Source organism: Simochromis diagramma, unplaced genomic scaffold (assembly GCF_900408965.1).
Source record: "Simochromis diagramma unplaced genomic scaffold, fSimDia1.1 OVJJ01000798.1, whole genome shotgun sequence".
Taxonomy (NCBI): domain Eukaryota; kingdom Metazoa; phylum Chordata; class Actinopteri; order Cichliformes; family Cichlidae; genus Simochromis; species Simochromis diagramma.
In genome coordinates, this window is record NW_024386736.1 from 12766 (window position 1) to 32872 (window position 20107).

At 42.6% G+C, this 20107-nt stretch overlaps 2 protein-coding genes and 3 long non-coding RNA genes across 5 annotated transcripts; 1 reads left to right on the forward strand and 4 right to left on the reverse strand.

Moving 5' to 3' along the window:
• Positions 1-823: 823 nt before the first annotated feature.
• LOC120740154 lies at positions 824-4087 on the reverse strand. Its single transcript, XR_005697328.1, has 3 exons — positions 4041-4087; positions 3878-3932; positions 824-1037 (listed from the first exon to the last, which is right to left on the reverse strand). It is a non-coding gene; the product is annotated as an uncharacterized LOC120740154 (long non-coding RNA).
• A 2473-nt stretch (positions 4088-6560) lies between these two features.
• On the reverse strand, positions 6561-8169 carry LOC120740522. The gene is made up of 2 exons (XR_005697400.1): positions 6910-8169; positions 6561-6790 (listed from the first exon to the last, which is right to left on the reverse strand). It is a non-coding gene; the product is annotated as an uncharacterized LOC120740522 (long non-coding RNA).
• Positions 8170-8410: 241 nt separating this feature from the next.
• LOC120740471 lies at positions 8411-9650 on the forward strand. Its single transcript, XR_005697390.1, has 2 exons — positions 8411-8543; positions 8875-9650. It is a non-coding gene; the product is annotated as an uncharacterized LOC120740471 (long non-coding RNA).
• Positions 9651-12924: 3274 nt separating this feature from the next.
• LOC120740264 (skin secretory protein xP2-like) lies at positions 12925-15617 on the reverse strand. Its single transcript, XM_040042543.1, has 3 exons — positions 14697-15617; positions 13932-14209; positions 12925-12981 (listed from the first exon to the last, which is right to left on the reverse strand). Exons 1-3 carry the CDS (start codon positions 15286-15288, stop codon positions 12925-12927), a joined length of 927 nt encoding a protein of 308 aa, XP_039898477.1. The 5' UTR covers positions 15289-15617.
• Positions 15618-15619: 2 nt separating this feature from the next.
• On the reverse strand, positions 15620-16980 carry LOC120740336 (the record flags this gene model as incomplete). Its single annotated transcript, XM_040042669.1, has 1 exon — positions 15620-16980. A coding segment is annotated over exon 1 (990 nt), but the record flags the coding sequence as incomplete, so codon positions are not given.
• Between the last annotated feature and the right edge of the window lie 3127 nt (positions 16981-20107).

Sequence of the window (20107 nt, forward strand, 5' to 3'; positions counted from 1 at the left end):
GAATGAGACAACATTCTTCTCCCAAAAGTCGAGCAAGAGAGGCCTGTCCTATGAAGCCAGTTCAGCATACCATTATATGGATTAACATTGGTGATCAGGATAAGCACTCACACGAATTTGGTTTTTAACTCATTAACTTAACCTAGGATTTCCCCGGCTCGTTTGAATTAAAGGGGTGGTGTTAGCGATATCTAACCAATCTAAAGGGAGGGATTCATGGGTCATATGACTCTTCTTCCATAAAATAATTCCTGTAAGTATACTGTAGAGACATTAACAGATGGTGATTAAAAACCTATAAAGAAGACTAAAATATAACAGTAAAAAGCACTCATTCTGTTTACCGTCTACAGTGAATGGTGCAGCACATGTTGAATCTGATGTTTTAATAAACAGAGCAGTAAAATAAACATTGTAGTTCCACTAAATTGCTTTTCAGTGAAGTTGCTTAAAGTGCTGTTGTTTATTTGTAAGGTGACATCGACACATTAGAGTCTGAAAATGTAAACTGGACTCACTTAAACACTAAAGCTTACCATCCCACAGCCTGATAAAGGAGACATGGAAATCACGTTAGTTTGTCTGAGGATCAAAGTGAAATCAATTTCACTAAGCGGATATTTTAGGTTAATTACAAATTTAACTGATTAGTTTTCTAAACTGTGTTCTAGAAGCTGCAGTTCAAGCAGAGTAAAAATGACTCAGCAGCAGATTAGAATCAAGTACAAAAACATTTACACATTTTTCTAACTCACTAAATTTCTATGTTCATTTGTAAGTAAAATGTGGTTTTGAAATGCAAATTCACTGCATTCTGGCTTTAGTTACACTTTACACATTATCCAAATTTTCTTTAGTTGAGTTTGTAAAAATATATCTTGTCATACCTGGGTGATCATGATGGTCTTAATTTTTCTCCCTTGTACTCCACCCTTCTTGGCATATATCTTCATAAGGTTTGCCAAATAACTATCCAGCTGGGAGAAGAACTTGGATTGCAAATGGAGTGTTGTAATTATCTTGAATTCTGCACTCACCTACAAAAGGCAGGATAATAATCCAATATACAAAACTCAGTTAGGCTAATAATAAGAATACATTTATAACTGAGATTTACACAGCACCTTTCACAAAACCCCAAGGTACTTAAAAAAAGAAGACAATACAAATAATTAACTAAATAATTAAATAACCAATGAAAATATTTAGATTATAGACCTTGTCCATACCGGTGGAATGACCATAACAGCTATGGCCTAAACATAATATTGGCTGATGATTTAATGAATATGTTAAGCAATGTGTCTGTGTGAGAGCGACACAGCGCGAGGGAGAGAGAGAGAGAATATATTATGACAAACTAATAGTTAGAGCAGGGCGATATGGCCAAAAATATTTATCACGATATATATTTGAAAATTTGCGGATAACGATATAACTGACGATATAATTGATGCGAGACAAAATACAACTCCACAAACATTACTAGCACAAAAAGACAACCTTCCATTTATTTTCACTTAAACAAGAAGCTGGTTTTTATGTACATTAAAGCTTTATAAAAATGTAACAGTGCAAATGCAAATTCCTTGCTGAAAGTTTAACCAAAAGGCATTTCCAGTAGAAATGGGCTGACATATCCTGAGCATAACCATGTATAATATCCACTGAAGTTAAAAAGAGGTGCTTTGCAACATTAAACTGCAGTGTGCAGTACGTATTTTTCGGACCATAAGGTGCACGGGATTATAAGGCACATTAAGCGAAACAAAGCAGTCAGATAAATCAAACTTTATTAAACTCATTCTTCTTGCTTCCTCCCACTTCTGTACCATTGATGCATTAATGTTGAATTCTCTGGCAGCTGCTCTATTCCCATGTTGTTGCAATATATTAATGACTAACCTTGTATTGTGGATGGATTATCTCAGTTGTTCTCCTGACTGAAGTTTGGTCCGTTTACAGCATCCTGCCATGCGATTGCATTTGTCTCTAACTATCAGGAACCTTAACGTTAACTTTTATAAGTGGAAAAGTGTTAGTGTTCGTCCTCCAGCTTCACTGTTTATGTTATGCTAACATAGCTGTGTCGCTAGCGATCACGTAGGCACATCATTATATACCAGCTAGCCCAACTTCAGTAACCCTACAAATGTCACTGCTGTTTAGTTTTCCTGTCTTCATTTATGTTGGAAGTGATAGCAGAGCTGTACGTTTGATTTTTTTCAGAAATCTCTCAGTCAGAACATGCAATATCATGCTTAGGTAACTAGCGAAACTAGCGAGCTAACGTCCGCTAGCTTCCTGCTAACTTCTAACTCCGTTAAATGTAATAAATTTTGTTTTCATGGATGCCTGGAAGTTAAACTTCATAGTTACACCTGGTAAAGCAGCAATTCTGATCGTTTTATTAAAGATGAAAGAATTTAGACAGTTTTTAAACTCTCAGTGATGCTGCAGTGTTCGTTTGACCTGAACGATACGGAGTGTAGGACCCAGATTACTCCCAGATTTAAGAGCATCTTAGTCCGACAAATACGACAATAACGACGGCCGCTTGCATGTTCTGCAAAAAAATGTGCTTTGTCATGTATCTGACGGACAAACACCAAACCAGTTCCACATCACTGAAGTTGCACCATTTTTACAAACCAAATCTGGTTCATCTGTTTCACTCAACAATCGGCCATGTGCGTATGAAAACAAAGGCACTGCGCATGCTCGTTTTACTCATATTCTATCGCGATATTTCATTTTCCTATCGTTGCCTAACATTATACCGGTATTACCGTGAACAGTATAATATGGCCCAGCCCTACTAATAGTGACTAAACTGATATATACATTATTATACATGCAAGAGATAACAAACCTTATATTACATCTATGTGTGTTTTTAATGTCACCAGTCTTAGAGGCCCAAAAAAGTAGTCTGCCAAAGAGTGTTCATCGGCAAGTTCACTAAGTTCAATCAACACAGTCTCTCTGCTTGGACATGCAGTCAGCTCAAAGGCTGTGAAATGTTCCCTGTAACCACCCGGAAAGCTTCTCACTATGAAACACAATCTCCTGTGAACAATAGAATCCGAACAATCTCTCCACAATCAAGCAGTCCACTTGTAGACCAACAAGCAACTATCATCCCATTTCTAAAAAGTTACACATTTGCTTGACACACACTTTGCAAGGTGGACTTCAGATGTACCAGGGAATTTGTGTGCAGTAGTCTGAGCCATTTCTTCTTTCAAACATCAACAGGAACTGTTGAAACATTTGTGAACTGTAGAGCATTTTTTCCATACTAGATGACCTCAAATGAAGGAATTAAAATGATCACCTACCTAAAATACCATTTGACAATTAAACATTTATTATCTTTACAGGAGGGAACTGCAAGTCTCCAAGTTTATTAAGTAGAAAAATATTAATTTCAAAAAATTAAAAAACAGGAAAACATATCTGTTCATGTTGTCTTTCCTCCTCAGTGTACTAAAAACACATCAATTGTTAAATAACCCACTGTCCATCAGTTGCAACTTACAAACTTACAAATTTCAACAACCCCAGACATAAAATGTAAATTTATCACAACAGTCTCTGTGATAACCCCAAACTAGCTTATGTGCAGAGGTATAAGTTATAAACAATATCTATATTTGGAGTAGCTAAGGCTTTCATATTTGGCTATCATGCTTGTGCTAGCATGACATTGTGCTATATTCTACACTAACGTGTTAGCTAGCTAGGAATGGCATAACAAACAGATATTTTTAAAAAAAAATCTGAATAAATAGAACTGAAAAGAATCAACAAACTAATGATACCTTTGTGCAAAAAGTATTTTCATCAAAATGGATGAAGATAGATTCACTCTTACCTTTCCAAGATGACCACGAAGCAGGGCCGTGCAGAGAGGTTTAAAGGGGCGGGTGCTCAAAGTTAAAAAGGGGCACATTGAAACAGGGTGAATAACAACAACACACATTCACCAAGAATCTAATATGGGCAACAAGGCAAAGCAAGCGTAGCTGATGTTTTACCTGATGGGTACAATGTTGCTGTTGAGGGGTTGCTGTGGATAGTGCTGGAGGGCAGGGCTGTGTTGATCTGAGACTGTAGACAGTAAAAAGTCCATAGGAGAGATGGTAGCTGATTAAACAAGTGTCATGAGATAATAACAAAATGCAAAGATTGGTGACAGCGCTTGGAACCATAAGGCAGCAAAAAACTGTGAGAAATAATTTAGGCTCTGCCTGTGAATCACTCTTTGCTTCTCTTCTTCCTTCCATCCCATCATTTCATATATCACTCTCCACTTGCTGTCTATGTGAGAACAAGGCACAACTTGTTATTGCAATAAACTATAATCTAATTATCCACACCTAACAACTCTTGCACTTAATCTATAATAAAATGATGACAGAAAAATGTTATAGCACTGCCTTTAGTAGCCTCACACAGCTCCTACTGTTTCCTCCTCATGTCCTTACCAGGCATGTCTGGACAATGTTATATCATGAGTAATATTTTTTTTTAAATCCATCTAAATAAAACACACACATGCATGCACACACAGTGACATTTTACACCTTCTTCAGAATACTGTATATATTATGGGCATCCATGGTGCTGATCCAGAATCCTTACATTATTATTTATTACTAGAGCTACAATAATAAAGCAATGAGGAGGGGGAAGTAATAAATATGAAATAATGTCATTATGATGATTCCATTTGTTTCACTATCCACTCTGTGCAGGGGCAAAGCTTATTACATTTTTAAACTGTAGAGATACAATAATTTTACTGCTGTAAAATCCAAATTTTGTCTTATTTAAAATATAAATCTAATATAATCTGCTTCTTGGGGCGATCGTGGCTCAAGAGTTGGAAGTTCGCCTTGTAAATAGAAGGTTGCCGGTTCGAGCCCCGGCTCGGACCGTCTTGGTCGTTGTGTCCTTGGGCAAGACACTTCACCCGTTGCCTACTGGTGGTGGTCAGAGGGCCCGGTGGCGCCAGTGTCCGGCAGCCTCGCCTCTGTCAGTGCGCCCCAGGGCGGCTGTGGCTATAATGTAGCTGCTATCACCAGTGTATGAATGGGTGGATGACTGGATGTGTAAAGCGCTTTAGTAAAATACAAATACAGGCCATTTACCACTTAATGTATGTTCTTTAAAATACAGCGTGTGTTTTTTAAAATATTATAATTATAATAATGCATAATTATGTGGACATGCATATTAGATCGTTTTTAGTGAAATATAATCCCTCCAGAAAGGCAGGAAAAGCTCTGTAACTTACTTTAAAACTAAATATGTTCCCTAAAACGGTGACAGAGCTACAGACCCATTACAGCCTTACGCAGGTAGCCAGCAGCTATGACCAGCACTACCTGTGCAGTTAATAAAAGGACAGGTAATGTTTGTCACGCTGTTGCACACACAGCACGCTCGTTTGTTTCAGTTCGTTCGTTGCAACAAGACAACTTACCAACGTGTACGTAATAAGCTAATACTCCTGTGTGCTATACACTACAGTGTACGCTGTACACCTACTTACTGGTTTTGTCGCATCAGTCTGTGTCTCTGAGTTAACTTGTGTTTCTCCTACAGCTCCGGACTGCAACAAATGCGCGTGCTCTTTGTGAGCTCGTTCCCGGTGTTGTGCCAAAAAGTGATTGCCTGCCAAAAACTGATTTCCAATGTTTCTGTGTATTTTTTATGTGTAATATCTTCATGTATGTTCGTAAATAGACTTCGGTGAACAGGGTTTACAAAGGGGCTATATAGAGAATTAAAATAATATCTGTTTTTCAAGTATCTTTACAACTCTCTGCTATTGTACTTACATTATAACCAATCCGGTCCTTTATCCCCACTTAAAATATTTTTACAGAAATATTGTAATATTTGCTGCCATGTCTGTTGTCCTCTTGACCAACTTACTCTTACAAAAGACATTTTTAATGTTAATGAGATTTTTTTAACTGCATAAATAAAGGTTATATAAAAGTCACTGCCAAAAACTGATTGCGGCTTCTACCTTGTTACACGAATGTTGTTTGTGGCTCAAGATGACTTTATGTCATCCATGAGGGATCCATGTGACATATGTTTCACATATTATAGCCCAAAAAGTTACTTATAGCAGTTTAAATACGAGCAATCAGTTTTTGGCAGACAATCACTTTTTGGCACAACACCGGCTCGTAACCAGCGCGTTCTGCCGTCAAGGGCGATCATTGGTTAAATGTGATCATGTGACTGATGCAAGCCAGATCCTTTTATTTAGCAAAACTGTGATTAATAGTTAAATATTATTGTTGAGGAGCACAGACAGGACTCCGCACGCACACACACATTAAAAATAATAATAATTATTATTTTTAAAAAGTTGCCTCAACAAAAGGGCACTTTGGGCACCCATCAGGAAAGGGGCGGGTGCTCAAGCCCCTCTAGCCCCCCCCCTCTGCACGTGCCTGATTCTGTGAATGAACAGTATTTTGATTTAACCTAGCTAACGCTATTTCTAAAGCAAGAAATGGGTCTGTAATATCATGTTCCTGGTTATCCATTTTTATTGAGTGACAAGAATATCTAAAAGCACAGTTGTTGAAAAAGTAAAGAAAAAAAAACAGCTTTTTATATGATGAGCGAATTAATTCAGCAACGAGACATACTGCTCGAAGAGCGATAGAAGCGAGCTGGTGTCGTCTGCGCTTTGTCCTTGTGCTCCTTATCCTTCTGGTCCTGCTGCTTGTTCTGTTGCTCCTGAGATGTTTAAGTAGACCTAACAATTTGAGGGTACCCCCCCCCCCCACAAAAAAAAAAAACAGTGAGTTATGTTAAATACAAAAGGATAGTTTTTATAAAATGAGAAAAAAAAAGTGAGAACATAGAGAGACTGACCGTGTTTAGCTCGCAAAAGCAGGCGCTTTCGCCTGGCAATTCCATCAGGCAATTTCGTCTGCCTGATGGGGGAGAAGAAGCGTTGGTGGGGATGGTGCTCCGGGAGCCAGGAGCGTGAGGACCGACCGCGGAGAGCAAATCTTGGCGGACAGACGAATATTTTTCCCCGAGGGTCGCGGGAGAGAAGAAGCGCCGGTGGGGATGGAGCTGTGGCCGGCAGAAGCGGGACGACCTAGCGCTAAGAACAGATCTTGCCTCTCCCGATTGGACAGACGGATATTTTTCCCTCAGCGAGAGATCATAAAAATCGGACCTGTATCCGATTGGCTAACCGGGGTGCAAGGGGAGCCGCCCCTTTGTTATGTGATTGGCAGCGGGGCGAAGTTAGGCACGCCTCGGAGGCGGAGTTGGCCTCCGGCGCAAATTCCAAACGAAGAGCCCGAAATAATTAAGGATCAGATACAGCGAGAGTAACAAGGGAAAAAATTGTGCGCTGGCTGCGGCTCAGTGCGAGGTAGAATTTGAGATGGAGATGGCTGTGCGCTGAATTTGAGATGGAGCTAGTAAGAGGGCTGGTTTGAAGAAAAAAGATTAAGGAGTTTTTCAGGAGTTTTTCCCCTGTTATCGAATACACGTTTTGGGAATAGAGGGTTCCCCCTAACAAGTTATTCTAGGGTTTTTTTGTTGTGCGTGTTTTGGATAAAAATACGGAGGGTTTTTTCAGGAGGTTTCCTGCTTGATTGCCTAAGGGTTGGGTGGGAGCCGCGGTGAGCTTATGCTTGGGGGGGATCGCGAGAGTTTTATAGAGTTATTCTAGGGTTGTTGTTTTTTTGCTGTTGTTGTGCGTTTTTGGAGAAAGACGGAGGGTTTTTCAGGAGGTTTTTGCTGGGAGCCGCGGTGCGCTTATGCTTGGGGTGGTTTTTTGGGGGGATCTCCAGCATTTGTGAATCGGACTTGGATTCTCAATTTCCTTGTTCGGATTAAACAAATGCAAATAAATTGAAATAAAGTTTTCCAACGAGGCATGCAGCCTGTATCTCCCGCCATACTGAACGTTACAAAAGCACAAGTTTAACTAAGCACTTTTACTCTGGTTTAACACACACACACAGACGAGCACGGGCCCAGACACAGGCACGCGCACAAGCGCGCACAGACACACACGCGCGGGGCGCGCGCGCGCGCACACACGCACGGGCCCACCACCAGATGGCAGTTTTTAAGCATAAAGAGTAAAAAAAAATATAATGGCTTAAAAATAAAGGATGCTATTTGATATAAAAAAAAACGTTATTTTTTAATAATCAAATCATTTATTTTTGGGGAAAAAATTAATGAGCTATGAACTAGCATATTTTGATGAATATCACAAATTTATGAATATCATAAATTTTATGAATATAATAATTTTATGGGTACCATATGTTTTATTACTTCCTTTATTACTTCCTAGGGTCACAAATCACTCTGTTTGACATAAGGGGTATAATATCCCTCCTAATACAGTAATGTTATTTTTCCACATTTTGCCATTTCACAGATATGTTAAGATCCAGTTTCAATCGCAAAAATTCCAGACCAGTGTGATCGAATCTAACTCCCCCTCCTGGACCACCAATTACAATCTGGAAAATGTCAGTACAAAGCACTTCTATATCACTTTTATCCACTACAACAAGTAAAACCAAGGACATTTTAAAAAGCTCTTTTTTTTTTCAAGATTTTGCATAATTATCTTCTCAGATAAAGAAAAAAATCACACTGTTATATCTTTATACTAAAGACTTGATTTTAATAACATGACAAATAATAATGAAGCACTGGTGAAATGCTATTTTTCCCTTCTGGAGTTTTTTTTTCTTTTAAATTATTATTGTAATAAAATGAAACATTACTTTAAATGGGCACAACATACATAATTTTATTTCACTTTGGTTTAACTTTGGCTGACTTTTTTTTAAAAAGGTGGCAACAAGCTTGCCTCTGATGATTGAAGTCTGGGACGAGGATGTGTTCTTTGATGACCAACTGGGATCGTGTGTGAGGGACCTGACTCAAGGTACAAACACAATCAGATGCTCACTTCAAAAAGGCGGCACTGTTGAGGTCCAGTATACTCTGACATGTGACAGACACCTGACTGGATCCACCTGTAACCAATACCAACCATCTTCACAATGAAAACGCATTCTGGCTGGCACACACTATGGAAATGCTGGTAGCTTATCTTTAATCAAGTATCATGTCAGGTTGGGTGATAACATTCTTTATGTGCAATATATAAAGAATAATAATTGGGCACAAAATTAACACATACCATGCACTTAGAGTTACAGCTAATTTGATGTGTCATATAGTCTGAGGCAGACAGTCATCTTGTTTAATCCTCATTTGATTTTGGTGGTGGGTCCACATTCAAATCACTTTGTGTATTCATTAAAGACACTTGTGATTATTTTCTGAATTATGTGTAAAAATGGTCAGGCCTCTTCATAAGTATGATTACAAATGCATTCTTGTGTGTCATTCTTGCAAAAGCCTTCATAACATGCAAATATTTTATGTATATTTTTCAGTTCTTTGATTTGTAACAAGTATATAAAACATTAAGTTTAGCAATGCTTGCATGGGTCATATTTAGGGACTTAATGTATCATTTATAATAATGCTGATTATAAAGAAATAAATGTGAGTTCTGATTAATTGATATTTGGCTCATTAAACCTTTGGTGGTGTTTGAATGGCCGTAAATAACTTTTTTCTTTCTTTTTTTTGTAGACACCAAGACTAGAATAAATAAAAAGGCACCCCCAGGTACCTTTGACGGTGCAAAACGTTTCGTCGACATTGTGTTTGTTACAAACATACAGTACAGCACTTCAGAGTCATACTGCTAGAGATCGAAGATTTATGTAAATTTGACAAGCTGGAAGCATTCTGTACTGTACAGGAGACACGGCACGAGATTGATTGACATTGGTCTACAGCCAATCAGGACGCAGTGCGCTGTGTCCTGAAATAAAATCCACAAAACAGCGAGGCCGTGAAAGGTGAACCGCGTTATAGCAAGGGACAACTGTAGTTTCAAATCGTATAAATAGCCAAAGCTCTGTTGAAAAGGGTTACTTTTTAGGGTTTAAACCATGATTGTAAAAATGAATATGCTGTACTGAAAAACACTGAATCTGGGAAGTGAGAGAAAAAAACTTATCCAAAAGGTTTACTGAGGTCATCAAGTGAGCAGAAGAATCCCTTTCTCACTGACTTTACAGTTTTTCTGAATTGCTAAAACACTAAATCCCATTGTGAAAACTAAACTGTCAACTATGAAAACTCATTCATCAAATCAATCTCACAGTTGCCAAAATCTTAAACATTATTCATCTGGTTAGGACACCATTTGTAACTCTGAATCTCCCATTTACCAAAACTCTAAACACATTCTCAAACACAAAACACATTTAACAGTGTGGTGCACTTGTACCCAGAACGGTGCACACAGGCTACAGAAGTTAAACACAACTAACACACTGTTTTCATCATTTACACACTACCACTCAAAATTGAAAACCCATGTTGCAACCTCTTCTTCTGCTATTTGCTAGATTGAATACAGCTTCATCCACGAAGCTGTATTCATGAGGCCTAACCATTGAATCAAGCTCAAAGATTCTCTTTATACAACAAACTAATTTTAGTTCTGTAAATGAAATAGTATGATGTATATATGTGCTATCTATACAAGTATACTTATAACTAAATGGTATTTTGTTTAGAATTGAAAAACAGCCACATGAGGGTGGAAGAACAAGCATGTGCTCACAACACCAGGAGACACTTATTGTGGATATGGTCCGTGAGAATAATGCAATTTGACTGCATGAAATGTAGCAAGGGAATATAGAAGACAACATACATTTTGAATCTAGCAAAAAGGAGAAGAAAAGGTCACAATGTCATAGGTCAACGTGCCATTATTGAACTGCCTGGCCAGCGTGGTGGAAATGTAATTATCTGTGCTGCTATCAGCAGCTATGGGGTTCTCCACAGTCATGTTATTGTTGAGCCATACAACACCGAACGTCAAGCAACATTCCTGGATGGTCTACAGGTTGCTTCGCTTGAGTAGAGAGATCTTGAGTTGGCAGAGCATCCCATATCATTTGGGACAATGTGAGCTTTCACCATGGTCCAAGAATATACAACTGGTTTCATAATGAGCAGCATTTTATCAATGTGTTTCTTCCACCATACTCTCCCTTTTTGAACCCATTGAGGATTTTTTCTCAGCATGGAGATGGAAAGTATACAACCAAAACCCTTACACAAAGGAAAATCTACTTCAAGCAATGAATGGAGCATGTGGTGAGAAAGGACTGGAACCTTACAAGGGCTGGATTTGGCGTGCTAAAGGATTCTTTCCTCGTTGCACTGCAAAGGAGACCATAACATGTGATGTGGATGAAGTCCTGTGGCCTGACCCAGCACAGAGGCATGATGCTGAGGCAGAATAAGTTATCTGATTAAGCTGTAAAAATATATAATTTGTATATATACAAATATATGAGGTCTAGTGTATATCTATCTATCTATCTATCTATTGTTTTTGCTGCAGTTCTTTTTTTGTTAAAAGGTGAATACAAGTATAAATGAATGAATAGATAAATATTATGTTCCTGCTATCTCACAGTGTTTTGTATTTATTTCTGTAGTGTGTAATTGTTGCTAAGTTGTGTTTGCACATTCGCTGGTTTTGTGTGGTTTTGACAGTAGTGCTTGATTTTGAACAGGCATACCTAACAAAGTGATCAGTGAGAGTATATGGATAATATTACAAAAGACTCTAATAACAAATGAATGCATGCTTAATGATTCTCTGTGTTTACCTCTATAGGCAGCGTGTACAGCTTCAGCTACAACACTAACACCAGCCACTGAAAACATCCTGTTGGAGATGATGAATGAACAGTTAAGCAGTTGTTCCTCACAAAGTATATATATTTTTACAAATATTTTTACAGCTTGTCTCCTTAAAAAAAGATTAAAGGATATTAATTGAAATTGTATACCTAGGTAGTGATGGAACATGTTTTACAGCGAATAAGATAACTTGGTGTACACCAAATAAAAAATACAAATATGCAAAAGTGAGCTGTTTTATAAGTAATATATTTGTTTTCACTGCTGAAAACAAGAAATATTTCAGGCATATTTACACACAAAGCTGATTCAGGTAATGCAAAACACATGAGTGCAACCAGGAGTAATTGAAGTCCAAGGGCACCTGTTGGTGTATGAAAAACAAAGGAGTGAAACAGGGAAAACGATCAGAGAATTTTACTATACTAATGACATATTTTAGTTTTAATGCTATAATAACATGCATCTTGGTACATTACAGTTTTTTCTGATGGCTTAAGCACATTTTTTGTAGCCATTGGCTATTTTTGCAAAACTCTACACACAAATAAGAAAACCCTTCACCAAATCAGCACAACATTGTAGTTTTCTTGCAAAAGCTAATAAACCTTGCTTAACTCTCTAAACCTTCGTAAAAATGGTATTTTGGTATCAAACAGTTAACACAAGCAATCACATTAATAAGCACACAATGCACCAACTACACACTGATGGTATGAATAAAAAACTCATCTGGCTTTTGCTTTCTCTGTGCACAAGGTAGGCTATGTCAGATTGAGGTCATACTTTTGTCATAGGTCCGTAAACATAGACGGATCCAAACTTCAAGTACTGGTGTTTATTCACACACATCAAAACAAACACAAGTGTTTATTTCCAAGTCAAAACAAAATAGTAATTTCACTGAGGGAAAAAAAAGAAATCAGTCTACATCGTGTCGTCTCTCTGGGTCCGGCCACAAAATTTTGTCTACATCACATGAAATGTCCTCTAGTCCAAGACACCGGGGAAAATATCTTCTGGAATGGTGTATCCAGGCCTGACATGATGCCTGGTCAATATCCCCACATGCCTCCTCCATTGCCTGTAAAAGGGCTATGCGTTGATGGGGATGACGGTCATAGACCTTCCAGCGCCAGGCAGAGAAGAACTCTTCAATTGGATTCAAGAATGGAGAGTATGGGGGGAGGTGAGTACAGTGAAGAGTGGGTGATCTGTAAACCAGTTGCGGACCAAAGCAGCCCTATGGAAACTAACATTGTCCCATATGATGATGTCACGGCTGCCGAGGCGAGCCGTGTGGATTTAGAAGGAGGACCCAAGATGCAGGCAGTGGATGAGATACCGGTGGTTTTATTTACAGAGGTGTAGTGGCAAACAAACAGTGGGGCATAACAAACAACTAAAGACACCTAAACTGGGAGAACTAAAAATAACAGACCTGGGAGCATATGACAACGGATGATGAATAGCAGAGAGACGCAGACGAGGAACAGGACACCGTGGAACACAGGGTAACAGACTGACACGGAGTTACAGACTGACACAGAGTTACGCAGACTGACACGGAGGAACACGGACGAACCGGCAACAGGCAGGAGAACACTCAGGGCTTAAATACACACACCAGTAATCAGGGGATGAGAGACAGGAGGGCAACACAGCTGGGAGGAATCTGGGCTGACGGGACAGGGGAAACGTAAACTGATCACACTCACATACGACACGGACCTTCACAATAAAACAGGAAACTCAGACACATGGAACCAGACAAGACATTGAACTAAACAGAGAGATTCACAAACAGATGGGGAGACACCATAGACAGACAGATACAAACGCAGACTCAGAGGCAGATCGAAAATAACACAGAACTTAAACAATCATCATCTAGAAAATGATAACAAACTAAAAGCGCTGGGTCACCGACCCAGGACCATGACAGTACCCCCCCCTCAAGGGCTGGCACCAGACAGCCCAGCAGAAACAAAAAACCCGACCAAAACAAAACAGAAAACGACCCGACCAGGGCGGGCGGAGGGGGCCCTGGACGGAGGGACAAAGTCCAAAAAGGCCCAGATTGTCAAGTTCAGGAGGCCGACCATGCGAACAGCAGCGGGGCAGGTCCGGATACCGGCCACGGAGTAGGCAGTGGCGTGGAAACAAGTCCGGGGGCCGACCGTGCGGACGGCAACAGCGGCGTGGAAACAAGTCCGGGGGCCGACCGTGCGGACGGCAACAGCGGCGTGGAAACAAGTCCGGGGGCCGACCGTGCGGACGGCAACAGCGGCGTGGAAACAAGTCCGGGGGCCGGCCACGCGGAAGGCAGTGGCGGCGTTCAGGAGGGCGTCCACGGTGGCGGAGATGCCCAACAAGCGGCCTGGCAGATGACCGACGATGTGGAGGTGGTAGTAGGGGACCTGAAGGCTGCGTGGCCCCTGCAGCCCCAGGCGAAGCGGAGGCTGGACCAGACGAGGCGGAAGCTGAGGCTGGACCAGACGAGGCGGAAGCTGAGGCTGGACCAGACGAAGCTGATGAGGACGCTGAAGCAGAAGCCGGACCAGGCGATGCTGATGCTGAAGCCGGACCAGACGACGCTGATGAGGATGAGGATGCGGAGGCTGGCCCAGGCGAGGATGATGAGGATGCGGAGGCTGGACCAGGCGAGGCTGAAGCTGAAGCAGAGGCTGGACCAGGCGAGGCTGAAGCTGAAGCAGAGGCTGGACCAGGCGAGGCAGCAGCAGAAGCAGAGGCTGGACCAGGCGAGGCAGCAGCAGAAGCAGAGGCTGGACCAGGCGAGGCAGCAGCAGAAGCAGAGGCTGGACCAGGCGAGGCAGCAGCAGAAGCAGAGGCTGGACCAGGCGAGGCAGCAGCAGAAGCAGAGGCTGGAGCCGGACCAGGCGAGGCAGCAGCTGATGAGGAGGCTGGAGCCGGACCAGGCGAAGCAGCTGATGAGGAGGCTGGACCAGGCGAAGCTGCTGATGAGGATGCTGGACCAGGCGATGCTGATGAGGATGCTGGACCAGGCAAAGCAGCTGATGAGGACGCTGGACCAGGCAAAGCAGCTGATGAGGACGCTGAAGCCGGACCAGGCGAAGCAGCTGATGAGGACGCTGAAGCCGGACCAGGCGAAGCAGCTGATGAGGACGCTGAAGCCGGACCAGGCGAAGCAGCAGAAGCTGAAGAGGAGGCCACTGCAGGTGATGCGGGAGCTGGACCAGGCGAGGATGAAGACACGGAGGCTGGACCAGGCGAGGATGAAGACACGGAGGCTGGACCAGGCGAGGATGTAGCAGTGGCTGGACCAGGTGAAGCGGATGAAGCCGAAGCATGTGCTGGACCAGGCGACGCTGAGGATGCTGAATCCGGACCAGGCGACGGCGTGGAGGATGCAGCAGAGGCCGGGCCAGGCAACGGCGTGGAGGATGCAGACGGAGGCGCTGCAGCAGGGGGCGGCATGGATGAAACTGCTGCTGCAAGCGTGGATGAGGCTGCTGGTGGAGCAGCTGGTGGCTGGACGGGCTCCTCGGGCCCCCCCAGCAAAAACTGTCTCAGAACCAGTGGGCACTGGAGCCCCTGGCACACACAGAACAGAACCAGCAGGTGCGGAGACCTCTGGCAGGAACGCAACAGAACCAGCAGGCACACGGGCCTCTGGCAGGGACAGAACAGGACCAGCAGGCACACGGGCCTCTGGCAGGGACAGAACAGGACCAGCAGGCACACGGGCCTCTGGCAAACACATAGCGGCCTGCAGCTGCGCAGAGCATTGACCCTGCTCAGGCAGCGACAGCTCTGTGCAGTCCTCAGCTGGCTTCTTAAACTCCAGGGGTCCAGAGTCTAATGGGGGCTGAAACCCAGCCTCTGGGGAGGCCCTGGAGTGCATCTCAGTCTCAGAACTGGCCAGCCTTTGAGGAATGTTGACATTGTTCTTGGGTTTGTCTCTCTGCTTAGAGTACGGAGTTGTTGAACTGTCCGTTATGGGTTGGACTGACATGGCTTGCTGTACAGGAGGAGTAGGTGAAGGTGATGGCTGAACAGGTAGTGGAGCAACTGACACAGGATGCAGGGCTGGTGACTGCTGAACTGAGGATAAAGCTAATGATTCTTCTGCTAACCGGGCTACTGACTGGGCCATGGATTGTAACAGGGTTTGTAATAAGTCTGGCTGTGACTGTAATTGAGCTATGGATTGTGAGGCTGAATGTGGCGGAGGTGGCGACTGGGCTTCTGGCCGGGCGGCTAACTGAGCTTCTGGCCGGGCGGCTAACTGAGCTACTGGCCGGGCGGCTAACTGAGCTTCTGGCGATAAACAGTTTTTGTCCTGTGCCGTACAGAACATCACCCCTGAGTAAACGGTCCCACAGTTCAGACCAATAATACTGTCCTGTCCACTCACCACAGCTGGCAGCTCGGAAATCCCCAGGTCCGACTGTGGCTTGGAGCGTCGGCAGCGTGAGCGCCGTTTCCCCCTCGAAGGCTGGGTTGACGGGCCGGGCAGAACATCCTCTGTCGGACCGGGCAGTGAAGCATGAGTTGCAGGGTGGGTGGTAGCAGCCGGGGGGTGAAGACGGAGTCCATTCAGAATGAAATTCTGTGCGAGCGGGTGAAGTGAGCTGAGCAGCCAGGGGAGACCAGAAACCAAGCGCTGTAGCCGATTAGCCACGGCTTGGCGAAATTCTCTCCCCTCGTGCTCCAGCCACGCATTGATTAATTTGTCCACGGAGTAAACAATGTCCTCCCGGAGCTCCTTGGGCGGGTTGAATGCTGCTGGGTCCATAGTGGCCGGTTCGTACTGTCACGGCTGCTGAGGCGAGCCGTGTGGATTTAGAAGGAGGACCCAAGATGCAGGCAGTGGATGAGATACCGGTGGTTTTATTTACAGAGGTGTAGTGGCAAACAAACAGTGGGGCATAACAAACAACTAAAGACACCTAAACTGGGAGAACTAAAAATAACAGACCTGGGAGCATATGACAACGGATGATGAATAGCAGAGAGACGCAGACGAGGAACAGGACACCGTGGAACACAGGGTAACAGACTGACACAGAGTTACACAGACTGACACGGAGGAACACGGACGAACCGGCAACAGGCAGGAGAACACTCAGGGCTTAAATACACACACCAGTAATCAGGGGATGAGAGACAGGAGGGCAACACAGCTGGGAGGAATCTGGGCTGACGGGACAGGGGAAACGTAAACTGATCACACTCACATACGACACGGACCTTCACAATAAAACAGGAAACTCAGACACATGGAACCAGACAAGACATTGAACTAAACAGAGAGATTCACAAACAGATGGGGAGACACCATAGACAGACAGATACAAACGCAGACTCAGAGGCAGATCGAAAATAACACAGAACTTAAACAATCATCATCTAGAAAATGATAACAAACTAAAAGCGCTGGGTCACCGACCCAGGACCATGACAGATGACGTATCTGGTCTGCTCTGGTCTCTGAACATTAGTGAGCATGTCATGTAAGGCGTCCAGGAATGTAATAATGTATGCAGTGTTATATGGGCCCAGGGTTGCATGATGGTGAACAACACCATTTTGACTTGTAGCTGCACACATAGTTATGTTACCACCACGTTGTCCTGGGACATTCATTATGGCACGGTGTCCAATAATGTTCCTGCCACGTCTCCTTGTTTTAGTGAGGTGAAAACCAGCCTCATCCACAAAAAACTGCTCATGACCCATGGCATCTGCCTCTAGCTCCATCACTCTCTAGACAAGACAAAACAAATTCAGCACAGCAGGCACATGCACAGCACTACAGTATGCACTTCCAGATTCAGTACCAATGATACTATAGCTTACCTGCACATAGTCATATCGCAGCTGTTTTACACATTCACTGTTTCTTTCAAAAGGTACTCTGTAGATTTGTTTCATTCAGATTCTCTTGCGGGCAAGTACACGACCTAATACAGAAATGCTCACATTTTGTATGTTTTGGAAGGTGGTGTCATCCTCAATTATGCGCTGCTGAATTTCACATGGCCTTCTGGAATTATTTGCAGTCACCATATTGACTATATGGGTTTCTTGGTCTGCAGTGAACATTCTTCCTCTGTCCCCAGCATCTGGTCATCTAACAATTCTGTAAAGAAACAATTTCAGTATTTTTACATCTATGGCAGGGGTAGGCAACGCCAGGCCTCGAGTGCAAGTGTCCTGCAGGTTTTAGATCTCACCCTGGGTCAACACACCTGAATCAAATGATTAGTTTATTACCAGACAACTGGAGAACTTCAAGACATCTTGAGGAGGTAATTTAGCCATTTGAATCAGCTGTGTTTGATCAAGGACACATCTAAAACCTGCAGGACACCGGCACTCGAGGCCTGGAGTTGCCTACCCCTGATCTATGGTATTGTTGTGTTCCTCATTAGCATATGGCAGTGCTACAAATCTTAGTGCAAAGTGACTGTACTAACCGATTCTCATTTCAAAACGTCCTTATGATGCTTGCTACAGTGTAGCGGCTCAAGTTAGGCTGGACCCGTTGGCCAGCTTCCCTCAGGGTCATTCCACGGTTGATTACATGGTCCACTATTGTAGCTCTGATGTCATCAGAAATTCTTCTTACCCTTCCTCTTTCCCCTCCTCTTGCTCTTCCTTGTCTTCTTCCTCTAACTTCACCTCCTTGTCGTCCTCTTCATCCTACTTCTCTTCACCTCCACGTCCGCTTCCTCTAATTCTCACTCTTCCTGCTCCCTCCATTGTATTCCACACAGACAGCTTACCTGCAGCTTATTTATAGTGCTTAGGCTGATTGTAAAGTGAACTAATTATCTAAAACAGTTTTCACATGTGGCAGTGTGCCAGACAGTTGGCAAAATAGTGTAAATAATGGCCATAAATGAGTATAGTTTTGCTAGGAGTGTGTTGATCATTTGAGTGTAAAGCAGTGAGTTGTGTTTACAGTTCTGCAAAAAGAGTGCTGTGCAGTGGATTGTAGCTACAGTTTTGCAAAGTGTGTGTTACAAAATGGCAAACTGAGTGCAAAGCAGTGTTTGTGCTTTTAGTTTTGCAAACTCAGTGAGTGGTTTTGCTACTCACTGAGTTTATTAATAGTTTTAGAAATTGTGCTATAAGAATCACAGTTAGGGTTTAAGCATTCAGAAAAAACTGTAACATAATTTGGTGGGCTACTGATCGTACGTTGCTATTATTGATCCAATACCAATACCTGCATTGGTATTGGTACTATCGACTGCTGTGTTCTTTCTAAAGGCCAGCAGAGAAAAACTCCTGTAGATCACGTTATAAAAGAATATATGTAAGTAACCACAGAGAAAACTGTGGGGTCCTTTTATTTTGAGAGAAGATGAGTAAAGTCAAAGTATAAGTTTTCGAAATTTATTAGGCGGGTAAAGGTTGAAAATTAAGATGGCTGCTGTGTCTCTTCCTCTGTTTAGTGAGCCAAACAGACAAAGGTCACTGCACCCAAGCAGTAAACACTTTTATCATGAGTCACACAAACAGAATATTAATATGATTGGTTAAAAAGTTGGGGAGTAGCTGCGGTTTATACTTGGCTTTTCCCTTATTTGGGATTTGGTCTGGCTCTCGCTCATCATACATCTCCTGCAGTGGGCATCTCCCTGTGGAGAGATGGAGAGAAAACTCCTCCCTACACACACACACCAGAATTTACAGCCTCCAGTACTTTTCCAGGGCACCCTGACTCCAGTCTGCACACGAGTGTGTATTCTGCTGCACACCCTGCACAATGCACAAATAGAGTAAAAGAAATCAGTTCCAACAAAACACTAATTTGATTCATGCTGTGTATTTTTAAGCTCATTCTAGTTATCTTGATTCACAAGCTGTCTTCATAAACGGTGTCAGTGCAACAGGCACACATAAAAGCTATTTAGTGCTAAAGATTAGACTAATATGACACTAGTATTTCATTCCCTGAAAATGAAGCACAAACTTCTGCACCACACAGAGATTTTATTAATCCAACCATGAATTCTGCTGATGGTACAATTTAAGAAAAAAAAGGTATCATTTTGAGAATAAAGTCAAAATTTAAGGAAAAAAGTCAAAATGTGGAGATTACACTTGTTCTTTCAAGACAAACTGCCACAGTTGCTGTACCCTATTAGTGAAATTGTATTTCAGAATTGGCTTTAATAATCAGGAAGGAAATAATTTCTGTTTTAGCACATAAACACGGTGTGGTGATAAATTAAAAAGATTGTGCACGAAGATTCACCTGGTCAGATGGATAAACCACACA

What these genes read in the sequence shown, in the direction of transcription:
- LOC120740264 (XM_040042543.1), bottom strand. Translation starts at nt 15,288, where the DNA reads ATGCCGCCCCCTGCTGCAGCGCCTCCGTCTGCATCCTCCACGCCGTTG. An exon ending in AGCCTCTGCTTCTGCTGCTG is followed by an intron (nt 14,210 to 14,696) that starts CCTCGCCTGGTC and finishes GTCATCTGCCAG; the next exon opens with GCCGCTTGTTGGGCATCTCC. An exon ending in GCCCCGCTGCTGTTCGCATG is followed by an intron (nt 12,982 to 13,931) that starts GTCGGCCTCCTG and finishes ATCCAATTGAAG; the next exon opens with AGTTCTTCTCTGCCTGGCGC.